This window comes from Ascidiella aspersa, chromosome 6 (assembly GCF_963924565.1).
Source record: "Ascidiella aspersa chromosome 6, kaAscAspe10.2, whole genome shotgun sequence".
NCBI classification, from domain to species: Eukaryota; Metazoa; Chordata; class Ascidiacea; order Phlebobranchia; family Ascidiidae; genus Ascidiella; species Ascidiella aspersa.
The window spans coordinates 7,800,424-7,826,322 of NC_139452.1; the positions used below are offsets into that span (position 1 = coordinate 7,800,424).

Here is a 25,899-nt window from a genome sequence, read left to right on the forward strand (position 1 = left end):
AAGCCAGTCGTGTTTTGTTCATAACTGCAAAGTTTTGAAATTTATTAAGTTATTTTAAAAATTTTAGAATAGTATTCACCAGTATCTCAGCATCTATTTTTCGCCAATACTTTTAACTGACAAAAAACTACTTTCATCTGTTTTTTTAATGCAGGATTGTTGTGTTATTTTTTAGGTTAATTTGGAAAAATAAAACATATTTATCAGATACCTACTGACAACGTTTTTATAAAGACTACAATGTGATGTTGTAAGCACCGTTTTACTGAACTAGACCAAGGTATTTTTTCATTTCATACTACTATACATATTCATCAGCTTGGAAAGTAAAGTTTCCCACATACCAGTCTGCTGCATTCTGTGTGCACTGTCAAATCAATCAATTGCGACCTAAAATTTAAGAAAAAAGGTTGAATTGAGATGGTATTTTAAACCCAGGTGTTAATAAAACCTTTATAGCACCTGAAAAATTTGATGTTGCACACATGAAATCTCAACGCAAAAGCCTCACAAAATTCAGACTGGCCCATGGAGTGTCACTCCAATCTCAACCGGGGCAGGAGTCCCTTATTTTGTGGAAAATCTTTGTCTAATGTACAGTTTATGTTTTTTGGTCGTATTTCATTTAGTGCCAAACTGCCCTGCAAGTTTTATATAAATTAATGCATTTCTGCCATGCAAATTTTACCAGTAGCTTTGCAATTTTATGCTTTATAATCATCTGTTGAAGTTTAAAGATTCCATATTCATGTTGTAAGTTTTGTATTTTTCAAAAATGAAAGAAAAGTTTTTTAGATCTCATGTAATGGACTGGAAAAGCAGGCTGAAGAAGTCGCTGGATTCAAATCCGCCAGAAACATCTTCTCACACTGATAAAGAAAAGGAAGAAAAGGATTTGGAGCTCTTTAGTAAAATGTACATCGAAAAAAAGGGGGAAAGCTCTAAAAATAAGAACTCATACAAGCAAATCCCAAGGTTTTACTACAGGTGAAAGAAGTACTAAATAATTATATAAAACTATGCCAGCTATAAATTTAGTGAAAACTAGCCGTGCTAACTCAATTATGTAAAAGTTTTAACAGATTTTTTTCTAATTCACTAAAGATTGAATTTGCTCTGTTTTTGTAACGTGAATAGAATAAATTAAGTTTTCTGCTTGTTTGTTTGCCATTGCTGTGTTATACTCTCAGGCATGTGGACTGGTGCACAAATTAGATTTTTTTAAATCAATTTGTTGCACTCCCAAGTTAGAATATTGAAACCCTAATTTAAGAAGTCTGGGAAGTTGTAGTAGGAATTAAAAACCTTGTGTTCATAATATCTTAATTACACGCCATATTTGGCACAGCATACCCTAGATTTCTGCGATTGTTTTCTTCAAATGCAACTATTTGTTTCACATAGACTGCGAACTGACATAACGTTCGATTAAAAAAAATTTTAAATTAAAATTAATAAGGATTCCAACTTAATTTATTAAATTATTATTTGTTTCATATTTTTTCCAGGCTGCCTAATGAAGACGAAGTGCTTCTTCAAAAGCTGCGAGAGGAGTCAAGGGCCGTTTTCCTTCAGCGGAAAAGCAGAGAACTCTTGGACAATGAAGAGCTCCAGAACTTGTGGTTCCTCCTCGACAAGCATCACACGCCGCCTCTCATGGGTGAGGAACAAATGATTAACTACGAGGACTACCTGCAAGTGGGGGAGAAATCTGGACCAAAATGCAAACACTTTTTCACTGCCCAAGTTTTCGCCAAACTCTTCCAGAAGGATCCGCTAGGCCGTGTGTCCATCCTTCAGTTTTTTAACTATGTGATGCGCAAAGTTTGGCTACACCAGACCAGAATCGGACTTAGTTTGTATGATGTTGCCGGGCAAGGATACCTACGAGAAGCTGATCTAGAAAATTACATTTTGGAACTGATTCCGACCCTTCCACAGCTTGACGGTCTTGAGCGCTCGTTTTACTCATTTTATGTTTGCACCGGTGTCCGAAAGTTCTTCTTTTTTCTTGATCCGCTAAGAACAGGAAAAATCAAGATCCTGGACATTCTTGCCTGTGGCTTCCTTGACGATCTCCTGGAGCTCCGTGATGAGGAGTTATCAAAAGAAGTGCAGGAAGCAAACTGGTTTTCAGCTCCATCTGCCTTGAGGGTTTACGGACAATACCTCAACTTGGATAAGGATCACAATGGAATGCTCAGCAAGGAAGAGCTGGCCAGGTAAACAGTGCTTTTGCAGAAAATTGTATTTGAAGTTTAGCCGACAAATTAATTTTTGATGATGCATTTTTTTCTCAGATATGGCACTGGAACTTTGACCGAAATATTTCTGGATCGAGTATTTCAGGTAAGAAAATTCATTAATGTAAAGAAGTTAAAACAAAAAATATTATACATTATTTCCATAAACGGATGGCTTAACTTCCAATTTGTCATTTGCTCTTGTTTTCCTGATTGGATGATTTTACACAGTTTAATATACTGTGGTCAGCATCATGTAGAGTTATTGGAAAAAAAATATATAGTTAAATAAGTAAACCGAAAAGAATTTGAATCATAGGTCCATTTATTAAAGTTATTCCTGTGTCCCATAAACAAAAACAATGGTTATCTGTATTGAATACCTATGGCATATATGTAGTGTATTAGCCACTATGACTCTCCTACCTATGCTTAGTCATGAAGTAAATGAACACTGAACAGTGAACTTAGTCAAAAAGTAAAATGAACAGTGAAAGTAATAAGAAAAATAAATAATTATGCATGTTAGAAAGTAGTTTTATCGTTGAATTCAGGTAGTGGGAAAGATAGCCATTTCATTAGGAGATCAATCTAACTCTCAATGCATTTTCGTTCAGGAATGTCTTACCTACGACGGAGAGATGGACTACAAAACCTACCTTGACTTTGTTCTTGCCATTGAGAATCGCAAGGAGCCTGCTGCCTTGCAATATTTGTTTAAGCTGCTAGATGTTCAGAACCGAGGTTACCTAAACGTTTTCGCCCTTAATTACTTCTTCAGAGGAATTCAGGTGCTTGCTGCTAAATTGTTAATTTAAATATAAATATATTTTTATCCAGAGTTTTTTCAGATCATTTAGTAAATGTTTCTTTTTCTTAATTCCTTGTTTGTGGAGGTGTAAGTACTTTTTACTATTTGAAATTGTCATTTCCTGATCAAATATGTATTTTTATACACCAGTTTTTCCTACTTAGTTATAAAAAAAACAATTCCCAGTTACAGATATCCACAAATGTAGTATGCGATTAAATTGTTTAAATAGGGGGAAAAAGTCCATAAAAATTACTGTTCGGCAACAGATTTTATATTTTTCCCTAAAATATAAACGCTTGTGGTAAATGTTTTCTCGATCATTTTCCCGAGCGTTTTGATATTTCAGGAAATGATGAAGCTTCACGGACAGGAATTAGTATCATTTGCTGATGTCAAGGATGAAATATTTGACATGGTGAAACCGGATGACCCGCTTAAAATTACTCTTCAGGTAAAAAATACTTTAACTATTTTTATGTTAACCTTAAGGTTAAACCTTTTTTGCATTAGAAAAACAACTTTTTTTTTTAGAGCTTCTTGACAGTTTATAAAAATGATTTTACCACAGTCAAAACGATTGTCACATATTGCCATTTAATCTGTTTTTCATTAAAAAATAGAAACTTTTAAATGAAGGTATACCATGGCTAAATGGACTTATCGTTTCTTAGAAAACGTTTTAAAAATTATACAGTTATACGACATACTATCGCAGAATCAAATCACCTTAATAGCGCAAAATGTGTTAGTCCTAGGTTTGATGATTACTGATAGAAACTACTACTACTAAGTACTAAAAGACCTTTTATTTCTTGCAAACCAGGATCTGATAAACAGTGGCCAAGGCGAAACAGTCACCAACATTTTGATTGACCTGAACGGATTCTGGACTTACGAGAATCGCGAAGTTCTTGTTGTTGATGCTGGGATAGACGACGACGTTTAGACCATTTTTTAATGACTGCATTTTTAGATGTTGCTGCTACTTTTATCGTGTGCGTGTTTTCATTGTTTGATGATTTTCGGTTTTATTAAAACTCATTTTATGTGATCTGCGGTAGTGCTGTGGAACAGATTTTAACTACTTGTTGTAATTAATAATTTGATTTCAGAAATAATTTTTCGTAGCCCAAAAGTTAGCTGCATTTAGCGCAAATCTGCGGAAAGATATGTGGGAGATATTCCAGTTTGCTAACAGATCTACATCGTTTGGTAAACCCCAATTTGGTAAAAAAGAAAATGCAGATACACAACCGACAAAAATCGTTCGTCGGAGCTGTAGATTTGATAAAGGTTGCTAGTCATCGACACCACCGAATACTGAGATGTCACCCTTAATATAAGCAAACAAAGCCAGAAGTTTGCACGACAGTCATATATTTTAGTGCTGTACAGTCAGCATGTTTGTGCTTTTATAGGACAAATACCACGTAGAATTAATCAAGCAGTTTGAACAACGGTGCAGTATTTTAAGGACTTTAATTAATGTCTTGGCTAATGTCGTTTTGGTGAAATGACTTGACTTCAAGCTTTTTAACAAATAACATTACCTGAAGAGGTGATTGATCGAATGACTAAGTTTGAAATTTGGTGTTTCTTTAAATTGGGTTATTGATCTTAATTTTTACAGATAAAGCTTGCATTATGTCAGGTCTTTGTTATTTTTAGTTGAGTTCCTGCTCATCATCGGACAATTTACCAATTTTAATACCGTAGTTTAGGGTTTAAAATCATGTTGTAAAATATTTATTTGGTAAAAAAATATTGATAATAGAAAATAAATTAAAATATTGAGACCTATAAAGTTTTGACCAGCAGAGGCGCCAGTGAACAATGCGCAGATTTTCGAGAAATCGTGGGGGTCGCGGGTTTCGGGGTTCGTTTTGGGGCCCAGCCGTTTTTAGATTTTCTTTTCTTTTTAGACCTTGCTGAGTATCAGGTAAACACTTACACAAACAACTTCGTTTTTACCTTTTCTGTTATATATCGTTTATTGCAGGCAATCATGATATGCTATTTCATTTAAACTCACGTTTTGTTTGAAAGTTACTGAGGTATGACAGATGACCAAACACATAGTTTTTAAATGGTTTAATTTTCATTTTGGTAGAAAAGAAATCTGGTTAATTAGCATTTTGAAAAAGTAGTAATTTCAGCATTATTAATATTTATACCTTCTTGTGTTAGGTTAATTACTTCAGATATGTTTTTGCTTATTTCAATATTAGTTTCATTTTAGACCAGCTTTAGTGCTCATTATACATTTTGGTATTTTTAGTTTAGTATTACCATAACAGGGCCAATAAAAACACCTCACACCACTGAAACAACATAAAAAAATCGTTTTTATACACAGCCTGTGATTCCAGTCTATATTTCATGCCAAAAAAATATTAAAATATATTTAGTTGTGCAAGTTTTTATCTCACAGAGTTTCAAAATCTTCCATATTGTGATTTGAACTGTGAGCTTATTGAATAACCTTGGATTGCACAACTGAACCAATTTTATGCTAATTTTCTACAAATTGGGGAACTTTTCACATTAAAAATAACATTTTGAGCAGCTTTCATTTTAAACTTTTGCAATATTTTGTCTATTAAGTTTTGCTTTATTTTACTTGCATACCACACTGTGTATGTTTTGTGCAAGATGTTTTTGATAAAAAATTGCATAATTATGTTGCTGTGAAACATTTTAGATTTTACAAACAGAAGCTCACTTCACCCGGTTGACATTGCTCCTTGAGTATATTCACAAATCTCAGAACTCACGATATAATAACACAGTGATTCAAGCCTCCATTTTATAAGCCTTATAAAGTAGAATATAACGCAAAACGCCAGAAACACTCAGTTCAACTTTTTGTCGCTCGTTAATGGACCCAAGTCATGTGCATAGTGACGTCAAATTAAGCAATAATGCTTGATAAATGCTACATTTGTTTTATTGCAAAACAAAGTGAAACTTTTTAAGTTCAAACTCCACAATGCTGTATTTATAGTTTAAACTTTTGAAAAAAGTTTTTTTTATTTTTATACCTACATAAATACTATGTATTATATATATATATGAGTAACTCTTGAGTTATTAGTGAAGAATCTGTTTTTTAAATTGGTTTATCACCTGCAGTAGTCTGGGTCCAGGTAAACAAAGCCTTTTAAAAGCTATTGGTTGTCCAGCAGATTGACCACTCTAGATTAGTAACAAACTATTTTTTATTATTCCCGATTGCATTCTAGTGCCGTCCAGCCAAATTTCTTTGGCACGGAGTGCTTTCCTAAAACCATGCCAGTCACTGCATTTGGTGTAAAATATCAGACCTAGTGAATTTACAGATAAAATAGCTTTTTGGTGAATATAATGTTGTATTTTGGCGCCAATCTTAGGCAGCCACAAATTATGTAACTTGCAGTAATTTTTTCAGTGTTTTTTTATACTAATAGTAATACTAAAAATTTTTTTTTTCTTTAAATAGTTTTTCTGTGACACCTATACCTAAAAGCAACTAATATGTGTTGTTACCCAAATACCTCCCAATTAATAATTACTGGCCATCCAACAGAAATTAATATTGTTATCAAAATTAGTTTTCCAACGGTAAAAGGTAATATATCCTATCTTGTTTACGTTTGTAGAATGTTATTATACAATTGATATAGTTCTTGAAATGGATAATGATGATCCAATAGTTGTGGAACAAGCTGAACCGTTGTCGGTTTCCCAACCAAACGAGGAAAATGTGTCATCTTTAAAGCGAAAATCTAATGATGAGAAAAATAGGTATAAGAAATAACAAATGCTTTACATTTAACAATTGTTAAATTAGCTATAATAATTATAACTTAAAGTGAACTGTTTTATTTTTGTATATTGTAATTGGACAAAGTATTTTGTATTGTAATCTATGTGACTACGCAGTCCAATGTATAACCTAAAACACCTATTTTATCTATTTTCTTTGCTGTAAAACTGTTGATGTCCGACTCGTTTTCATTATAATTTGCCTGTTTTTTTTATGACCAAAATATTTATGAATGTTTATGACCTTGTTCTATTTATGACCTAAATATGCGTAGTTTTTTTATAGTTCAAATGAAATTTTTATAATGCTCTCTGCCACATACTATTTCTTCATAAACCTATGGGATTTTTTTCGCATGCCAACCTTCTTGCAGCTCTTTTTTAACGAATTTCCAAAATTATCCTAGACCATAATTAATAAATAGATATCTCCGGTGCATTTTTTTCAAAAATGAAAGTTGACTTGTTACTCCAATTGTTTTAAACGTTTATGCATTTATCAGTTGGTTACAACATTCTTAGTTGCATTACCATATTCTGAATAATATGCTGCTGGCACACCACAAAAGTGGCCAATGTCAAAACCTTAGTTATCAATGGTTACAACCACCTACACACCTTTTTTCAGGTCTCGGGTCTTAAAAAATACTGATGTGTTAATTTTTAGTCATTGATTAATTGTCTGATGTAACTAGAGATCAACAGATATCGATACCCGTTTTTTTACAATTTTGTCAACCGATACTGATACCGTTTTTTTTTATACACCTAGGAAATGTTCAAAACTTGAATTAATCTAAAATAAAATCCAAACAACGTTTTATTTTATATGCCTTTATTAATTATTAAAAAGCATATTAACTTGGCGCGATGCTGAAACCTAAATCTTTTTGATCAAAAAATGGGTAAGCTGTTTGGTGTCCTGGAAAAATTATATCATATTATCGTATTAAAATATCAACCAAAGTATCGCCCTACATTTACAGATACCGATATATCGGTAGAACCAAATATTGGCCGATATTATCGGTAAACCTATGTATCGGTCATCTCTACTATATTACATTTCTATATTGATGTAAAATTATTTCTTGTCATTTTTTGGTTAAGGTGATTTATTCAGCTGAGGCAGAATAATGGGTCATTGGGTCAAAGGTACATTTTTCAATAGAACACACCCAAAATTCAGTTATTTATAATATATACATGCAAAATTGCAAAGCTATTAGACAAGCTTCGCAAACTGAGTGTTAGAATAACAGTTATACATAGCACCTAATCCTTTGCCCTGTGGCCATCTGTAAACCAACTGGTAAACCAAACAAATTTCAACCCAATTGAAGTTATGTTCTGACATAGCCTAATAATTACAAGCAATCACAATATTTACTAATTTTATTTAATATGAAGTGATATTTGGGTTTATTTTAAGAAACATACCTTTAGCATTGATTGAGAAACTAACAAACAACCAACATGCACTACACCTAGTACTGTGTTAGTAAGTTAATGCACAATTCTTCTGCTGGAAAAAAATAACATGTATATTTTATTTTATTTTTCTTAACTTTATTTTATAGAGTAATACAATATCAAAACAACATTATATATATATTGTAATTGTCAGAAGGTTTGGTTTAATCCAGGGTTTCTTAAACTTTTTTTACCGCGGCCCCCTAAAATTTTCTTTCATCTCACGTGGACCACTGTAGGCAAAAAAAATTACCAAAATGACATCATAAACTGACGTCACACTGCAAATAGACTTCATAAATTTGCTGATTTTGGTCTGAAATTGTGAAAGTGAAATGTAGTCTAAATACATTTAGTGTAAAACCGTTTTGGTTTTAATTAAATTGATTTCTTTAATAAATTGATTACTTCTTAAATAAACACTGATATTTCAATTAGACCTTCATGGGCCCCCTAAAACTAGTTCACGGACCCCCAAGGGGTCCATGGACCCCAGTTTAAGAACCCCTGGTTTAATCAAATAAAATCAGATGCACTCTTCTCGCCCATCGGGCAAAGCAAATAAGTTTTTTATGGAATGGCAGATAGTGTTTTATTGATCTGTAAAACTTTTCTGAAAACATGGACAAAAGAAATTGCATAACATTATTTGATAATTCAAATGCCCCTCAGTAGTTAACATCTCAGGAGGCTAAAAAGTGTATTAATCTTTCTTCACATCTCAGTTTGAAAAGCAGAAACCACTCTAATTCACTCATTTCATTTTTGGCCTGAATCCTAATTTCCACTTGTAGGTTGTAAAGCTCCAGGTTCTTGTGCCATTTCTAACACCCTACTCGTGGAAAGGGGGTTTTCTGCGTTAGCACTAACCAAGTCGATGTAATGTAATAAGAGTAACATTATTGCAAAAGCTGTGTTGCACTATTAAACATTGAACTGCGATTCGACAAAATGTTCATAGAATAACAAGTTCATTGCTCACAATAAAAGCTTTTTTTATTCGAAGCGTTCAAAATGATACCTACTTCTGTATGGGCTTTGATATTCTTATTACGTCTTACTACAACCTCCAACCATTGTGTTCCAAAAGCTTTTAGATTTTGAACATACATGATTTATGATACCTTTTTTAATATAACTTAAAATTTGCCAATTTTGAATTTATTATGGTGCTGCGAGTGTTGGTAGGATTTTAAAAGGTCTGTGTCGACAAAAAGAGTTTGGGAATCACTGTTCTACAATTTTCAAGATTGACTGATAAAAAATTAACTTAAATTTAGACTGTTTATATAAATTACATATCTGTTGAATATTTTTTGCTATTTTGTATTATTCAGTTTAATGTTCTAGTTACTAGTGCATTAGCCATACTTCAAAATTAGCCCTACTTTAGCATAACAAACTGTTGACAGTTGTCCTTAAGGAGAAAGTTTGTTTACTTTTCTCATATTCTTGCTGAGTTGCATTTTTTAGTGCAACTCAGAACTGTTGACTGAATGTGCACCTTATAAAACCTAGTTATAAGGAAACCACGGCTTTGTTGTTGATGTTCCTCCCCACTTTGCTGGCTACCAAGGTAGTCATCCACTTCCTATATAATATATGTATTTATTGTTACAGCAAATTAAAAAAAAAACTGCCTGTTTGGCTCAGGGCATATTCTTTAGGGTATAAGTTTTTTGTCATGTACGTTTTTGCATTTATTCTAATTTTTTCTTTGTGTTCTTTCTTTTAGTGGAGATCTTCCTGACAAAAAGCAAAAGCTGGATAATGATGATGTCGTTTCTGAACAGGATTTAATAGGTCAGTGATAGCGATTATATGGAAATTATACCAAGTTGGTTTAGAGTGTGCATATTTGTTAAGATTGTCAGGTCTAAATTTAATCATGGATTCACGTGTTACAGTATGGAAATGAACTCCTATAATATTAAAAATAGCTAACTTCTTTGTTTATTGAGTAATAAAACTACGCCCAATATTCAACATCTCATACCATAGCGCTATTTTTAGTAGCACTATTAACGAGCTTGCATTTTAGTAATTAAAATTAATTTTAGTTTGTCAACATTTGGTTAATATTAAACAGAATGAAAAAAAAAGATTTTTACCATAATTTTAGAAAAAAGGTACCGCTGAGATTCTCTTTACTTCAATATGTTGTTCCTATATTGATTGATTTTAGATGCAAGATTCCTGATAAACTTGTTACGTTTTAAACACTGTTTTTTATATCGTTATTAGAGTGATTTTCTCCTAAAGACTTCACCTGTTATATGTATAACAATATCATGGCATGGCTATCAATATGACCTTTGGGATATCCTGTTACTTTGCCAGTTCTGTTCATTATTATATCTTAGTTAACTGGTTTGTGTCATTAATTACAACTTACATAACACAATACACAGTATATCTAAACAGACAATGTTCTGAACTAAGAATATTTGCTTTTTTTACTTGTTTCAATTATTTTTCAGAGATAAATGGTCACATTGACAAAGAGGAAGTAACTACTTTGAAAAGGTATCAAATGCAATGACTTATTAACCATACTGTTGCACATAACAATACATTTGTTAAATAGTCAATTGACATTTTACTTAGTTCAAAAAAATAACACACCAAAAGTCCATAGTGACAATAATGACAAAAGTAGAAAACCTTACGCTATTTTTTTAAATTATACTGTACACTTTTTAAAACGGATGATACTTTGTAATGGTCTTAGAATTGTTAATCAAAAGAGTAGTAATTAACATTCAATGAATAATTTTACTTTTGATTTTAGGTCGAAAGTTTGGACAGTTTTTACTGGTTGTTTACATTGTGCTGCATTAATTTTACAGTTCCGAACCCAAAGACAATGATACCACAGAAGAAGTAAAATGTGTGATATCCAGCCTTGAAGTAAGCAAGGAAAAAGAGACTGCTGCAAACAAACCAGTAGAAAACAATGTTAAGGACTCTGAAGAAAGTGCTCTATTTCCCCCCACACCCCCTGTGCAGAATGGTGAACCTGTGATATCTCCTGCTAAGTTAGACACACCTGTTGATTTAAGTGACACGAAAAAGCTTAATAGCGGCGTGATAGTTCTCAGTGACGAAGATGACGCCGTGCAAGAAATGGAAACAGAAGATACAGAAATAGAAAGGGTTAAAAAGGTTGGTATTATTCAGGCTTTCAGGCATCCTAAGAAATGAGGCTCGCTTAATTCAAACATAATCCTTTAAAAAAGTGAGTATTAAAGATATAGATAACTATTTCTTGTTAGGAGGAAAAACGGGCCTCTTAAACAATGACATTCCAGTTTAAAAAAATCTCATTTTCTCAGTTCACAGTATAATGAGAAAAAGTAAGAATATATTTGCGTTTTGCGTTTTTTAAATTTTGCTTCACATTCAACCATACGTTGGTTTAAACTATGTGGCCTGACGTTCAAACTTTTATAATGTATTTTAAATGCCCTTATTTAACACTTTCCATTTGGAATAACACCGTTAATTTGTTGCAATTCAATAATGTCTAGGAATAAGTAAAAAATCAGTTGAGGGTTTGATTAAACTGCATACAGAAAATTACCCAATAAAAAAATTAATATAAATTAGTGAACATATGTATGTTGTATATGTTTTTTTCGTTTGAAATGTACAGTAGTGTTACGCTGTCGCTATGAAAAAAATATTTTGTTTATTATGCAGACCATTTCCAAGATTTATTTACCTGTGTTGCCATGTTATCTTGAACTAAAGTTAGTGTTTTGTAGTGCAGCTTTTATAGAAAGGTTCTATTTCTGACTAATTTGCTTTTTAAATCTGCTTTTACGAACAGATATAACTAATATCCATATGTTTCCTTTTTGCCATTCAGTCCCGATCGGACCAACGGAAGCAAATCAAAAAAATCCAAGATGAATTGAGGAAAGAGGAAGCAAAACTTATTCTACTGAAGAAGCTAAGGCAGAACCAGAATCAGCGGGTAAATATAATTCAGCTATTAGTTCACAAACATATTGTTGTTAAACACACATTTCTAATTAGTTAGTTAACAATGGTTTTAATTGTGTAACATTACAACATGTAAATAAATTTTCGCAAAACATTTTGTACTTAGATTTAAGTGAAATACCAAAGTCAATAAAAAGTTTGTAACTTTTTAAATTTTTTGAATATAACTGTTTATTGTTTACAACACCAGTTTAAGTAACATTGTTGTGAAAAATGAATAAAAGTCATTAAAAACCTTCAAAATGTTGTCTACTTGTACAAATTATGTCCTTGATATTACTACCACTTAGCCATTTTTAAAATTTTTCACAAAAATATGTCATTATTTTGTTTAATAACCTTGCCCTTAAGTGGACATAACCTTGGCTTTTCAAGTCAATTGTAAGAAATTCTGAGACGTCTTTATATTTGCTGCCAAATAAATGTACGCAAGTTAAACAGCTTTGTATTGTTTTTAACTTCCCTGGGTAAAATGCAAGTTGCCGAACATGCTCTGTGGCTTGTTCTATTTTTGGTGGTTTCTAAAACTGAACTCAAACAGCCTCATGGGGAAAAACAAACATTTCCATAAGAATAATTAAATTGAATTATGAACTATAGGGGAAGACTTCTACAATTAGTAAGTCTACCAATGGTTGGGTCAGGTTCATGTTTGGGCAACTTAGCGTTTTTGACCAAACTGGTGAAAAACCACCAGTTGGTGCACAATTAGATAGGAATGTCCTTATTAAATGTTGAAATTGTACAGAACCAGCCTAACCCACCCAGCCAATCAACCAACCAATCTATCAACCAGCTTACTTCTTCACAACAAAGAACTTTGCACCAGGTATTTTTTGCCCAAGGGCTTAGCCTTAGAACTTTAACTTCTGTATTGATTGGTTATTACACTTCCTGTTCTGTTCTGTTAACTTTCTCGCAATCAACTCATTATGCATTTTTAGGCTTAATGAACTAGACTTTCAAGACTTTGTATTTTGAGTGTTTTATATTAAAAATACTTTTTTTTACTTCAAGTTAGTTTTATTTGTATCTAAAATCAAGTTACTTCCACTAGGGTAAATGTGGGAAACATTATAGACTAGTTTTAACTTACCAAAAAACATTCTGATTTTATTTTAGACTTAACAGTTTTCAGCAATTCAGATATAATTTTTTTATATATTCGAGATATTGATTACCTTGAAATTGGGAATAATCAAATATTTAACATTCAGTACATTTAAATATTGATTAATATTTATTACCTATTTAATTGCGTTTTATTTTGCATAATAACTTGGCATGCTTCTAATGCTAAGCAATGGAACCAAACTGATATGTTAGTTTAGATAAATATTATATTGTCTTTTTTCTTGAACAAATCAAATGAAAACTTGTTTTTTGTATACAGTGTACAGTACACTGTATACCACGCCTATATAAGGCTCTTTACCAAAATAAGAATGGCCATGTGTGTAGGATTGTAGGTACAAGTTTCCCAACATTCTGTTCTATCTAAAAATTACACTGTAGAATTTTTCCAGTGTGGAAGGTAATTACCTGTGGTGGTTAAAGAATGCCTTTGAGTAATTGCCCCAGGCAATTATTGGCCCAATTCACTACAACATTCTATTTGTGTGTTATTAAGACATGCAGAACAGACTATTATTGATTAATCATTATTGATAGCTGTATTTGTCTTTTCAAAAACTGGAAATAAGTGGCACTATTAACAAAAAAAAGGCAATTTTGTCAACAGTGTTTTGGCCTTAGGTTGTACTAGAAAGAAAAAATTGCTTTATGACTGTTAGGTAGAAGCCTATTTCTTTTTTTGCAAATAAAATTAATATATATATATGCACATTTTTATTTTAAACAGATGACAAAGCAAGGCTCAGCCCATCAAAATGGACAACTGAACCAAACCAACAGGTTAATGTCCAAGACATCACAGCAGTCCTCCAACTTTTCAAAGGTTAGCAATATGTGTAGTTCGTAGAAATCAGTAAACCATAAAAGATTAATATTGCGGTGTCTTAATCAATGACAATTTTTCAATTTAAAAAACATTGAAAATTGGCTTGCAAAATAATAAAGTCCATCATACGTGCAATTTTCATAACATTGGTGTAGGTTTACAATGAAGTACTTCATATGTACATCTTTCTTAACATTGATGTACGTTTACAATCACTAAAATAGTTTTCTATAGATTTATATTGAAACCAAATGCAGGGGTGCTAATGTAACAAACAATACAACACGTTCTGAGTATTGAGTAATGTCTGGTACTTTCAAGTGTACTCGTTAAACAAATGATTTATGCGATAAAACTAATAACAAGTTAACTTTTCAGCCTTCACAAAAAAAAAACTTTATCTCTATCTCCATTACACTACTCTTCAACACACAATATCTGAAAACACCCATGGGAACATTTGTTCTACGCTGATCTATCATATCTGCCCCAATTGTGTACAAAGCAAGTCAGAATGTGTTTGTTGATTTACTGTGTGCACCAATGAAAGCCCATCTGGATGTTGTACTGTGAATAGCAATTGTAAAGCTCTATATTTTTAAACTTCCTGTTATGGATACAAGGGGTACAAATTAATCATTGTGCATTGTTAATAGTAAATGTGCTTTGCACGGGTTGTATCCAAGTTAAGTTCCTTAGTAAAGCTTAGTTTAATTATTTTACTCACCTTATTTAAAATACCATTTTTAATGATTTGGCCTATTTTTGATAGCGTAGAAAGATAAAAATCAGCTATAGGACGATTCCCTATTAACATAACCTATCCTTAAGCAATTTATTTTAATATTGATTTTCGTGTCTGCAAACAACAACCTCAATGCTTAAATTGATTTTAAAGGGCTCGTCGTCAGCTCAGGCACAAGCCAATCGCAACGCCATGGCCGCCATGCTACAGATGCCACAACTCGTGGCAGCCGCCGGTGGCACTCGCGATGCTGCCGCTGCCCTCCTACGCAACCAGCCCGCCATGAATATGCAAGGCGCCGCTCAGATGTTACTTGGTAAGTAAAGAACTTAAAGATTGAAATTATAACGGGTATTTTTTAACCTTACATCATTAAAATCAAAGGAAATAATTTTTACTAAGTGGTGTAAAGCAGGGGTAGCTCACCTGTGATGCATGTGTCAGCAGTGGTGTATGGCACTCTTACAAGTAACATGTTATGTATAAGATAAAACAGCACAGAAAATCTAAAAATTTTAAATCAATACTGGAAATCTGTCTTGATTTTTGTGAACTGTCATTATCTACAACTGCTACTTTTGTCCAAACTGTCATAAGTGTATATATAAAACGATTTTATTTATACAGGATATATGTGCAAAATAAGCCCTAATTAACATACTTAAAGCAAATGAGGTAAAAGTTTGTGGCGCTTCAGAGTTAGAAGTAAAAATAAATGGGAAACAAAACATTGGTCAACACTGGTGCTAAGTTCCTATTCAAAATATTCCATTCCAGTATATAACTAAACCGGGCTTCATTGTTTTAGAAATAATAACCATACATTTATGAGACTTTTTTTTATTATGCAAGTTAAGAACGTGGTTGACATTTAATTGGCAAGGTTGTAGTTATAAATATCATCCTTATCAGTGAAAGGCCCTTTCCTATTTGTTATCCAAACGGCTAGGGATTTGTTGTTTTATTTATAAACTGCAGCTTGCTAAAAAAACAACTCCTGTTTATGTTGCACAGGCGGAAGTAGTCAGGGTGACATTTCGGCAAAAATGCAGCAACTCCTTCAACAACAACAGAAGCTCCTACAGCAACAGCAGCGGCCTGCGCCAACATTTAAGCAGCAACAGGTTAATATTTTTCACCTTGTTTTTTAAGTTGTGTTCCAGTGTGGTTTACTTTATTGTTGGGCCGCTATATATTTTTTTCGCTTAAGTTTCAAGTTCATTGTCCTGACAAAGATTACCTGAATATGTCATCGGGCCTTGGCACATTTAATAAAAATATTGTCGGCCGTACGGCTTTGTAATAATTTACTTGTAACTTAACAACAAAAGTTGTGCCGGTGTTCTTATTACATATATAGGACGCATGCTGATATCTTAATTTATGGAACAGTTGTCATTTAAAAGCGGTGTATGTGTTGCACATTCCTGAGGGATTTTATTGTCTTGTTGAAATCAACTCGTTAAACTGCCCGGGCAATTTTAGCTGCTAGTTCGCTCTCCTGTGTGATCACTTTATATGTGGTAGATTTTAGGGTAATTTTAGAAAAATATCCTATTGATTACTAAGTGTTAGGTCCAAATTGATTAATAATCATCTTAAAATAAAAGCATCTTATTTGAGACTCGCCTGCAGTAAAATTTGATTTAGCAAAGTTTGGCTTTTGAGAAACATCTCTTTACAAACTAACCTTTACCAATGAGCTATTATCAAATAAAAAACAACTATAGTAAAACAACTACTCAGATTTGCCCCGAAAAAAAGAAATGATTGGTTGATTTTTAAGTTTTGAATCTGATTTTGTTATGAATGTTTTGCACTGTTTTATATATTTCAGCTGTTACTGATTGATGGGTTACTTAAAATATTATCTGTGTGAACTGGGAAACAAAAACACTATAAAATCATTATTATGCGTTAGTGCTTTTGCAATTTCTATCCTTTAATTTTTTTCGCATTATAATTTTTGTCTTTTCTTTTGCTCAGTTCACCTTAGAGATGGACATGCAAAAATGTAGTAAATGAAATGTACACAGTATGCAGTTTATCCATATTTACCATCTTATTACCTCCCAACCATTAAGGCTTCAGCCAAACTAGCTCTTCGGAAGCAGCTCGAGAAGACGCTCCTTGAGATCCCTCCTCCAAAACCTCCTCCGCCAGAGATCAGCTTCCTCCCAAGCGCTGCAAGTAACGAGTTCATTTGCCTCATGGGATTGGAAGAAGTAAATTTCCTTGCTTTTATTTAATGTTTTAAGTTTATTTTGTGCCCAATAATGCAACTCATGGCAATCAGTATACATGCTGTAAGCTTATACATTATTATATCTGTACATTTTAATGTAAATTGAGAACTTGCTGTTTTATTAAAAATATTTTGCTTCAAAGTTGTAAAAAAATGTTTTTTTTTAAACAACTTCCATTTAATTTAAAAGAAATCCTAGTGAATGTTACTTTGTCTCCATCTACTGTTATATTTAACAAAAATTAAAAATTGACATATTGAGCAGTACACAGACGTTAACTGTGACTTAGCTTAATTAGCACATTGGCATACTATTTTGTATAAAATATATGGTGTATCTCTTATGCAACAACAAAGCACACTATTATCTATAGTTAACTTTCCTTGTTTTTTTCAAGGTTGTGTCTAAAATCCAGAACCTACAGAATAAGAATTACAAAGAGGATGAAAATGTTTTGCCGCCATTTGTGTGTGTTCAGTGTAAGTTGAATTTTCTCTGTTTGTCATCAATCCAAGTTTACCCTTTGTTCAAAATGTGCTGTGGTGGAATATTTGCTACTCTAAGACGGCTTTACCCATTGCCCAACAGTTAAAAATTGGTGTGCGCATGACGTTTAAAAGTTAAAAGCATTACAAGTGTATAAATATTTAGTTGAAAAAATTAGTTAAATCCCAGGGAATTTGTAATTTTAATTATAATATACCATATAGTGACAGCAATCAATTCAAAACATTTACTAACATTTGTATATTGTAATAAAAAAATAATCTTCTAAATAGTTAACATTCTAAACAACTGCCAGTTTGAACAGTTGCCTAAACTGTGATGCATAACTACATGAAAACAAATCACAAACATGATGCAAATACCAGGTTGTTGCCAAAACCGAATTTGTTGCCCATGTAGTGCAATGCAAGACAATGAACTCTTAAGGAATTCATTCCTTTTGTGAAACATTGTTGTGTTTTAGTGCTACTTTACTACATACACGATCTGTTATGTAGTAAATTTATATATAGGGATGTTTAACATAGAATATCCAATCCTAAGATTTGAATCCTGTTGTTTATTTTGGGTAATAGGAATCGATATAGTTTCTGCGTTTTACGGCGGATGTTTGCTCCTAATTGTAATGTACATACGCGAGTGGCAAGGCCTGTCGCTGTCCGGCGCTTTTACAGTACTTACATACTTTAAATGCAGCTATGCAGTGCGGCGTCAGCGTTTTTTTAGGGTGATTACTTCGCGTCTCGCGATAAGCTTGGCCTAATAATTAAATGTCAATCATGCGTTATTGGGCGAGCGACCAACGTGTAATGTCAGGTGCAGTGTTCGCAACCGTTTTTGCCGCGTTTAAGTTGCAAAATATTTCCCTCTATTAACATTCCCTCTAAAAGTCCAAAACCTGCATTACTGGCAGTAGTACCTTTGTATTCTTTTCAGCACGGTATTTGACTGCTTAACAGACTTTGTAGTGAAAAAGAACACACAAAATATATGTTTAGTTTTGCACTACATTTTACACAACTGCTTCGAATAGCTGTTATTTAAAAATGGTAAACATTCGGGAGAACCCACCCCACAAACAAAACATTACATATTAAAAAATATTGTAGGATTCGATATTCTAGATTCAAAACCTAATATTCTTGAGTACCCTGGAATTCCAAATCTCTACTTTGGTGCTGCAAAGAATACAAAGTTGACCTTGAATCACCCCGTAGCTTAATTTGGCCACCACGTTTTACAATAGAATGTTACTTTTGCAGCTTAAGCTATAAATATATTTAAAGGAAATATAAAGATAAATGTATTTAAAGGAAATTTAAATACATTTTAAAGGGACAAACTCTGCACCTGGCATTACATGTAATCCATCGCCTAATAGCAGTTAATACCAATAATAATTAGTCGACCGTTATCGCTAAGTAATTGGTCGTGAAAAAACGTTGCATAATATGTCAAGTGTCTACATATAAAGCAAGTACTATAAAGTTGTCGTCACAGCTATAGGCTTGTGTCCGAACTTGCCGCTCGCGTGTGTACAATTAGGCACAACTTTTCGCGGTAAAACAAAGAAATTATACAGTTCCAATTACCCGTCATAACTGACAGGGTTGGATTTAAACTCAGGATCCGATATTACAATGTCAACCTTTTGCCCTAAATATGATCAAAGTTTCGTAACAGTGTTTGTCAAACTTCGATCTTGGTTTTTATTTGTGTTACAATTGTATAGATTGTGTCTTGAATACATTTTTAACACCCCCTACCCCAGTGGTTCCCAACGCGTTTTTAAGGCGACCCATTTTGAAAAAAAACCCAAGCAAATACAAGATAGTGTTGCAAACAAACTGCACTACAAAAGCATATACTTTTTCCGAAAATAATATGTTTATTCATTTACTAATGAGATAGCTGTGCTCGCTCTCAGTGAGCTAATGAAATCGAGGCGTTATTTTGCTTGAGCATATAGAGTCACGCTCCCGCATGTCAGCTTTAACTTCCAGCCGGTTTCGCTGTTTAGTTTTCTTATTTTGGAATTATGATTTCCAGTTTTGTGATACAATATGCCTGAAAAACAAGTGACCCCCAAAAAATAATCAAGCTACCCAACTTTGGGTCGCGACCCATGCGTTGGGAACCACTGCCCTACCCAATCAGCCACAACCCTTGAAGCAACCTGAAAATCAGCACAGAGCTTTTTGCGTAGGCGAAAAGGACTTTAGTCCACTGTGGAAGGTGAACAAGCAAGGCGACCAGGTAATGTGCCTTCAGTGCGTGATGAATAACCAGAAGAAGGCACTTAAAGCGGAACACACAAACCGACTGAAGACTGCCTTCGTAAAGGCTCTTCAACAGGAACAGGAGATTGAACAGAAAATTCAACAGCAGCAGAGCCAGCAGGTTTGCAGCAAGCATTAAATTATTACCCCTTTGTGGAAGTTTTAAGGGGAACTTAAGTTACATACAAACTTTGTGTCCTTAAAAATTGGAAAATGTTAAAACTGTGATTACAAATTACTTTTCTTGTGTGGGAAAACAGTTTTTATTTGACTAACAGAGTTGTCTTTTGCAAAATTTACGGTAAACTGTCCAGCGCAACATTTTAGAAAATAAATACAATTTTATAAATATTATTATATTTATCCAAAGATAGGTTTAGAGGACAGATTCGTTAATCGCATAGAAAAAGGTTATGTTGTCCAATGTACATGCATAATGTTACCAACAGCAAATGAACAGAGCTCTAAATTTGTGTAAAATACGTGAACGATTTTTTCGTAACTCCAAATTGATAAATTTTGTGTTTGCTATCTTTTTAAAATGTTGCTTCTTACATGCCAGAAGTCCTCCGACAAGTTAATCAGTAGTAACGAGTCCTTGGAGGCAGCTGTGGCAGCGGCCGCCTCGCAACTCCAAAAGCAGCAAGAGCAACTCAAGAAGCTTCAAGAAACGCAGATCCGACACCACCAGCAGTTTCTGCAGGTGGCTAGATAACGACTAAAGCAAATTTAATTTTAGTTTCCACAGTTTTTGGCCAAATCAGCCTGATTCGGCTAGATTTGGAATTGTCTGCTCAAAACATCGTTCATTGATAACGTATTGGTACTTGCTCTTTATTCGTGCATGGGTTGATTCTGGGGGTTGAGATTCTTTTTATTAGTTGACATCAGTGTTGTAACGACTTACGTCAAGATTTGGGGCAAAATGAAAGTTGACTTGCTTAAGTATGACTTTTTGACTGGGACTTGACTTGTTCTTTATTAAAGACTTTGACTTGGTTATTTTACGAGTGGCTTGACTGGGACTTTAGTCATTTCAAAATTACTTGTGTACAACACTGTTTGACATTAGGTTTCATTGAATATTAATTTGTGGCAATAGCTAGTAATCTTTCATTTGAAACTTAGTTTGACGAAGTGTATAGCAGATAGTTATACTGCCACCATGTTGCAGTGTCCAGCAACACACTGGACCAACCACAACAGGCATCCTTGCGTCTTTTAATGTAAACCACTTTACATTAAAGTATATTCCACTTTATACACAATAAACCTTAGCTATGTATACAAAAAATCAATGACCGGTGTTTTATTTATTTATAGTTTTATGAAGTGATCAAGTATTAACATTTTTTTATTGGCAAGTGATTGAAGTTAGTTTGGCTTAAAAAGGCATGAAAAAAAGATTGCTAGGCTCTACAATCGTGGGTTCGAACCTCACTGCATTTTTTCTGGCTTGCATTATTGATCGTCAGGTTCGTTTAGTCTGCGATGGTTGTTATAAAGGCTGTTTCTAAATCACAGTTGGTGAACACATATATGGGTGTGTACTTTTCATTGCTAGGCTCTTCCTATTTCTGAACCTGAAAGTCAATTACTGTGCCTTCATACGTTGTTGTGTTCATAATTTACCAGCAAATTCCGACAAATGTTTTCATGTCGGCTTAGTAAGACAACCGTTGACTGTTGATAAAGCCGCAACACTGAAACTACAATTACCAACTGAATTAAAGTACTACTTGACCAAAATTGCACTAAATGCAAGTCCACGCCAAACACTCTTGCCACAAAATGGCGCCGCCCAGGCATCTTTAACCATCTCGTGTGACCGTTTGCAGCGCGCCCAGCAGCAGATCCAGCAGCAGCAGCGCAACTTCGCCGCCAATTTCCGGCCGACCGCCCAGCAAATCCGCAACGCGATGGCGCCCGTTCAGTTCGGCTACGGATCGGGCGGCGGAAGTGAGTATGACGTCATAGACACGGCTCGTTTGTTTGCTTTAGATTCGCCAGATCGATTCGGAGCGCGTTTTTTTTTAATTTGCTTAGGGCAGATTATTTTTTTGTTTTTAACACCATGTTAAACCTCCTCACTCTTTAAATGAATTTGAATTTTATTTTTTAGTTTAGATTTTATTTCTGGTCTGAAGAGAAACCCTAGTTTTAAATAAATTTTTAACACGACAAAATTTGATCTGGGTTTTAATTTATACATTTAAAGCGTATTTCTGTTGATAATTAGTTCCATCATAGGAACCGAATATATTTTTAAATGCACGCTTTGTAGTGTTTGGGACTATCCCTTTTCCAATTATAAACAGTATATATTTTTGTTTTTAGTTGACACAAAAATAGTCCTAGTTCACAGTTCTAAAACCTTTTGTTGACAGATTTAAGTTACACTTGGCCATTGCGCGGTGGTAAACAGCAATGGCTGGTTAATAAAATCCAACTTCAACCTGCTTTAAAGTGCTACAAAGCATACATTTTTTTCTCGTTGATCGTTTTTTGGATGCTCGGCCTTAACATTTCACTCCATGTAGACTTGGACAACTAGATTTATTTTAGCTTTTTAATTTTATATTACAGAATTAAAACTAAGAGCATTTGAGTAACATAGCTTGTGCTTTTTAGAATGTACAAATCACCAACAAGTCGTTACGACCAAAGAGCTTTATTTCAAATTCTTTGTTTTGGCTGAGAGACTGAAAATGCCGTTGAACAAATAAGCATTTGTGATGAAATCCGAAGTAGATTAGAACTAGAATTAGAGCAAACAAGCCATTCGCAAATTAGAATAGACCACATTTTGCTCCAATCCATTGAATGAGGAAACTAGAATTATCTATTGTCCAAGTCTGACTCCATTGGCAGTCAAAACAAACCAGCACACGCCCTCGTCGCCATTTTCCCACCAATCGGTTCTCACGTATTTCCCGCCCGCGCAGGTTCGTCGAAGAAGGTCGACCGACAGTTCCTATTGGACATGATGCCGTCACGTGGTTCGCCGTCAGGAAGTGGCGCCAAATCCAGCAAGCCTCAGTGGAAGTAGCCCCAGACAGCAGCAACATTAACACCAGCCTGTCCACAGCGAGCGCAGATGCGCGGAGGCGTCGCGCGTTCGCCTGTGACGTCACACACTGATTTGTGACCTCAGGTCGAGGTTGGTGCCCTAACCGCGGCACTGTGACCACCTCTCTCTTGTCTTTCTTATGTCACTTTGAAACTGCGCGCATTTTTCGAGAAATCTATCTCGTGGTGACGTTACGTGTTTGTGTGTGTGTTTTCACAGCACCCGGGCGAGGAGTTGAACTGGCGACCCTCGGATTCGGAGCCGGCAAAAATGCGCCCGAGTTTCTCTTGTTGTTGTCGGTTTGTAATGTTGCGGCCGATGGAAGCTGGAGCAACCTTATTAATAACAAAACGAATAATAATCGCACATATCTATTTATTTCTTCCTGTAATGTATTATAGGCAATGCTTATGCAGCTAATTTCCAAAATCATATCGCCGCTGTGGATATCAGTAAAAATTTTACGGACATGTTTTAACATCTTGTTCTCTAAGGCATTCGAAAAGGATTAGGAATTTGCTAGCAAAATGATATATTTGTTGTTAAATTACGTCACGCGATCAATACTAAAGAAAGCCTTAAATATAATCCAGTCGTCTCTTTGGATATATTCGTGCGCTTGGAAAGCTTGTTATCTTTGTACATATCGTATCCCATTAATACTATTTTAATAATGATAATTTGAAAAAAGGTGAAATAAGTTGACAAACCAAGTCAATATAAGTAGAGTTTTATTGTTGATTTTTGGTCATTTTGCCTCCCTTAGCAAAACCGTCTAACAATTTACCAAGAAAATTGCTAAAAATATGGCATTCACAATTGTTCGGAATTGACTTCTAGAAAAAAACGAGCCAATGTCGAACTCGTTTTTGGAAAACCAGGTTTCTCGTGCCGCTACATGGCGCTCGCAAGTCGTGTTTTTAAGCGGCGGAAACAAGTAGCTTGCTCGAACATTTGTACAAACGAAGGTGGATCTTTTGCCGCGTTTTGGCCTTCAGCGAAACCACGCCCTTTCTCTTTTTTCTTATATTTTTTTGTACTCGGACGGTCACGCTATTCGCGTAGGAACCCCCAACTGATTTGCCCACTTGTCTATTTTTAGGCAGTTTAGAAAAGGGAAAGCCTTGGCCGCGAACCCAGCACACCAAGCGAACCGCTGTGCTGAAAAACGTACATCCGGAAAGCCTTTTATAAAGGATATTCGCAAATACCCGTGTGCTGGTCCTACCTATTCACAACACTTCCGGCTTAAAATGCCTGTAATTGACCCACGAAAAAAAACGCTGCAAATTTGCCAAGTAGTAAACTACCGGTTCTTAAGTTTATTTGAAAATAGATCCTGTATTTAAACAAGCCGAATTTGTTACTAAACAGTTACTAGGCTGCCTCGTGGCGTGGACAAAAACTCTGTCCGAATAAAACTAGCCCTGTATTATAGTTAAAACGGTTTCGGAATCTCTAATATGCGCTTTGCCGTTTTTCTGCAATCACAGGCAATTCCATTTTTGTTCAGGTTACGCAAACATCGACAAATAGCCCTAAAGCGACTTAGCACATTAATCAGCCGCCCAGGCATCACTTAAAAATATGTTTCGAACTCTTACGTGAAAAACGATACGCGTTTTCTTTGCTATAGATATCCTTGTTTTGTGTGTTCAGCGCTTTACCGTCAAAAAAGCGAAGTTGTTCGTTTCTTCTCGAGCCTTTCGCCATTTTCTTATCGCAACTTTTCCTTCTATCGAAAAAACAAGCGAAAACAAAACAACCACGGACTTTTCCCGCCGTTTTCTTGTCGTCCAATGGCCGCCGTGTCTGTCTGTCTGTCGCTTCTTCCCGACGAATTAAGTTCAAATAAATCGTGGATCGGGAACCGCAAGGTGTCGTACTTCCCTGCTGTACTATGAGCCATTTAGTTTTTTTTCCTTCAATAGACACAGTAGGCCTACTATTCCAGCAACATAACATAGTAAATAACGTAGAGAAATTGACAGTAACGTTTCATAATGAACTTTATTTGAAAAAGCAGTGTTGGATTATTTGTCTCATTAGTGCACTTTTTTACGAAAATCACTGAACAATTGAAATGACTGTCTCCAAAGACTTAACAATGCGACGTGTCACTGTGCAGCGCTGGTTTTCAAGCCATCTCTAGTACCTAAAAGTTCCCGTGTAACTAAAAAGTGGTAAAATGACCCGTAAAAAAAGGTAATAGCTCTCGTGTAGCCTACAGCAAAATATCTCATTGCGCCTTTCCTTAAACCGATCTTACAAAAACCAAAAGCTATAGGCGTTCTTGCCACCCCTGGACCTGAACTTAATGAGCGATAGAAAATAGGTTTATTTAATAATATAGCCCTGCTTGTTTTCTTAAAGTTCTTTGATTAAATAAACCCTCAGTGAACCTCGGTTTAAACAACTCTGCTCTATTCGATACCGTGAGTTCTAATCTATAAAGCCAGGTTAGTTCTTTTAACGACCAATGTAATGCTTGCGAATAATGGACTTCTGAGAAATTTTCAACTCCGCACAATTTATTTTAAATACATTAACTGATCGATTAAATTATAGCTGGATCAAATTCTACCAATTAAGATTCGTGGATAGTTATCGTTATGCAGCTTTTGTTCGGTAAGTACTTTGTATGTGTCCTGATCTAAATGTTAACGTAATTGTTAATCCGTGATTTGTTATTTAGTTCTATTTCAAAACTGAATGAGGTTCTTGATTGTTTCGAAGTGAAAGTGGTCTAC

At 34.4% G+C, this 25,899-nt stretch overlaps 2 protein-coding genes across 2 annotated transcripts; both read left to right on the forward strand.

Moving 5' to 3' along the window:
* Nucleotides 1-152: 152 nt before the first annotated feature.
* LOC146139452 (serine/threonine-protein phosphatase 2A regulatory subunit B'' subunit gamma-like) lies at nucleotides 153-4,099 on the forward strand. The gene is made up of 7 exons (XM_083391762.1): nucleotides 153-280; nucleotides 796-987; nucleotides 1,509-2,222; nucleotides 2,301-2,349; nucleotides 2,861-3,034; nucleotides 3,404-3,508; nucleotides 3,881-4,099. The coding sequence occupies exons 2-7, from the start codon at nucleotides 806-808 to the stop codon at nucleotides 4,001-4,003; spliced, it is 1,347 nt and encodes a 448-aa protein (XP_083247888.1). The 5' UTR covers nucleotides 153-280; nucleotides 796-805; the 3' UTR covers nucleotides 4,004-4,099.
* Nucleotides 4,100-6,703: 2,604 nt separating this feature from the next.
* LOC146139453 (uncharacterized) lies at nucleotides 6,704-25,005 on the forward strand. Its single transcript, XM_083391648.1, has 15 exons — nucleotides 6,704-6,840; nucleotides 10,070-10,137; nucleotides 10,815-10,860; nucleotides 11,184-11,499; nucleotides 12,206-12,313; nucleotides 13,091-13,171; nucleotides 14,204-14,299; nucleotides 15,201-15,363; nucleotides 16,062-16,171; nucleotides 17,132-17,272; nucleotides 17,691-17,772; nucleotides 20,007-20,200; nucleotides 20,642-20,782; nucleotides 21,918-22,038; nucleotides 23,025-25,005. The coding sequence occupies exons 1-15, from the start codon at nucleotides 6,728-6,730 to the stop codon at nucleotides 23,126-23,128; spliced, it is 1,884 nt and encodes a 627-aa protein (XP_083247774.1). The 5' UTR covers nucleotides 6,704-6,727; the 3' UTR covers nucleotides 23,129-25,005.
* Nucleotides 25,006-25,899: the final 894 nt, after the last annotated feature.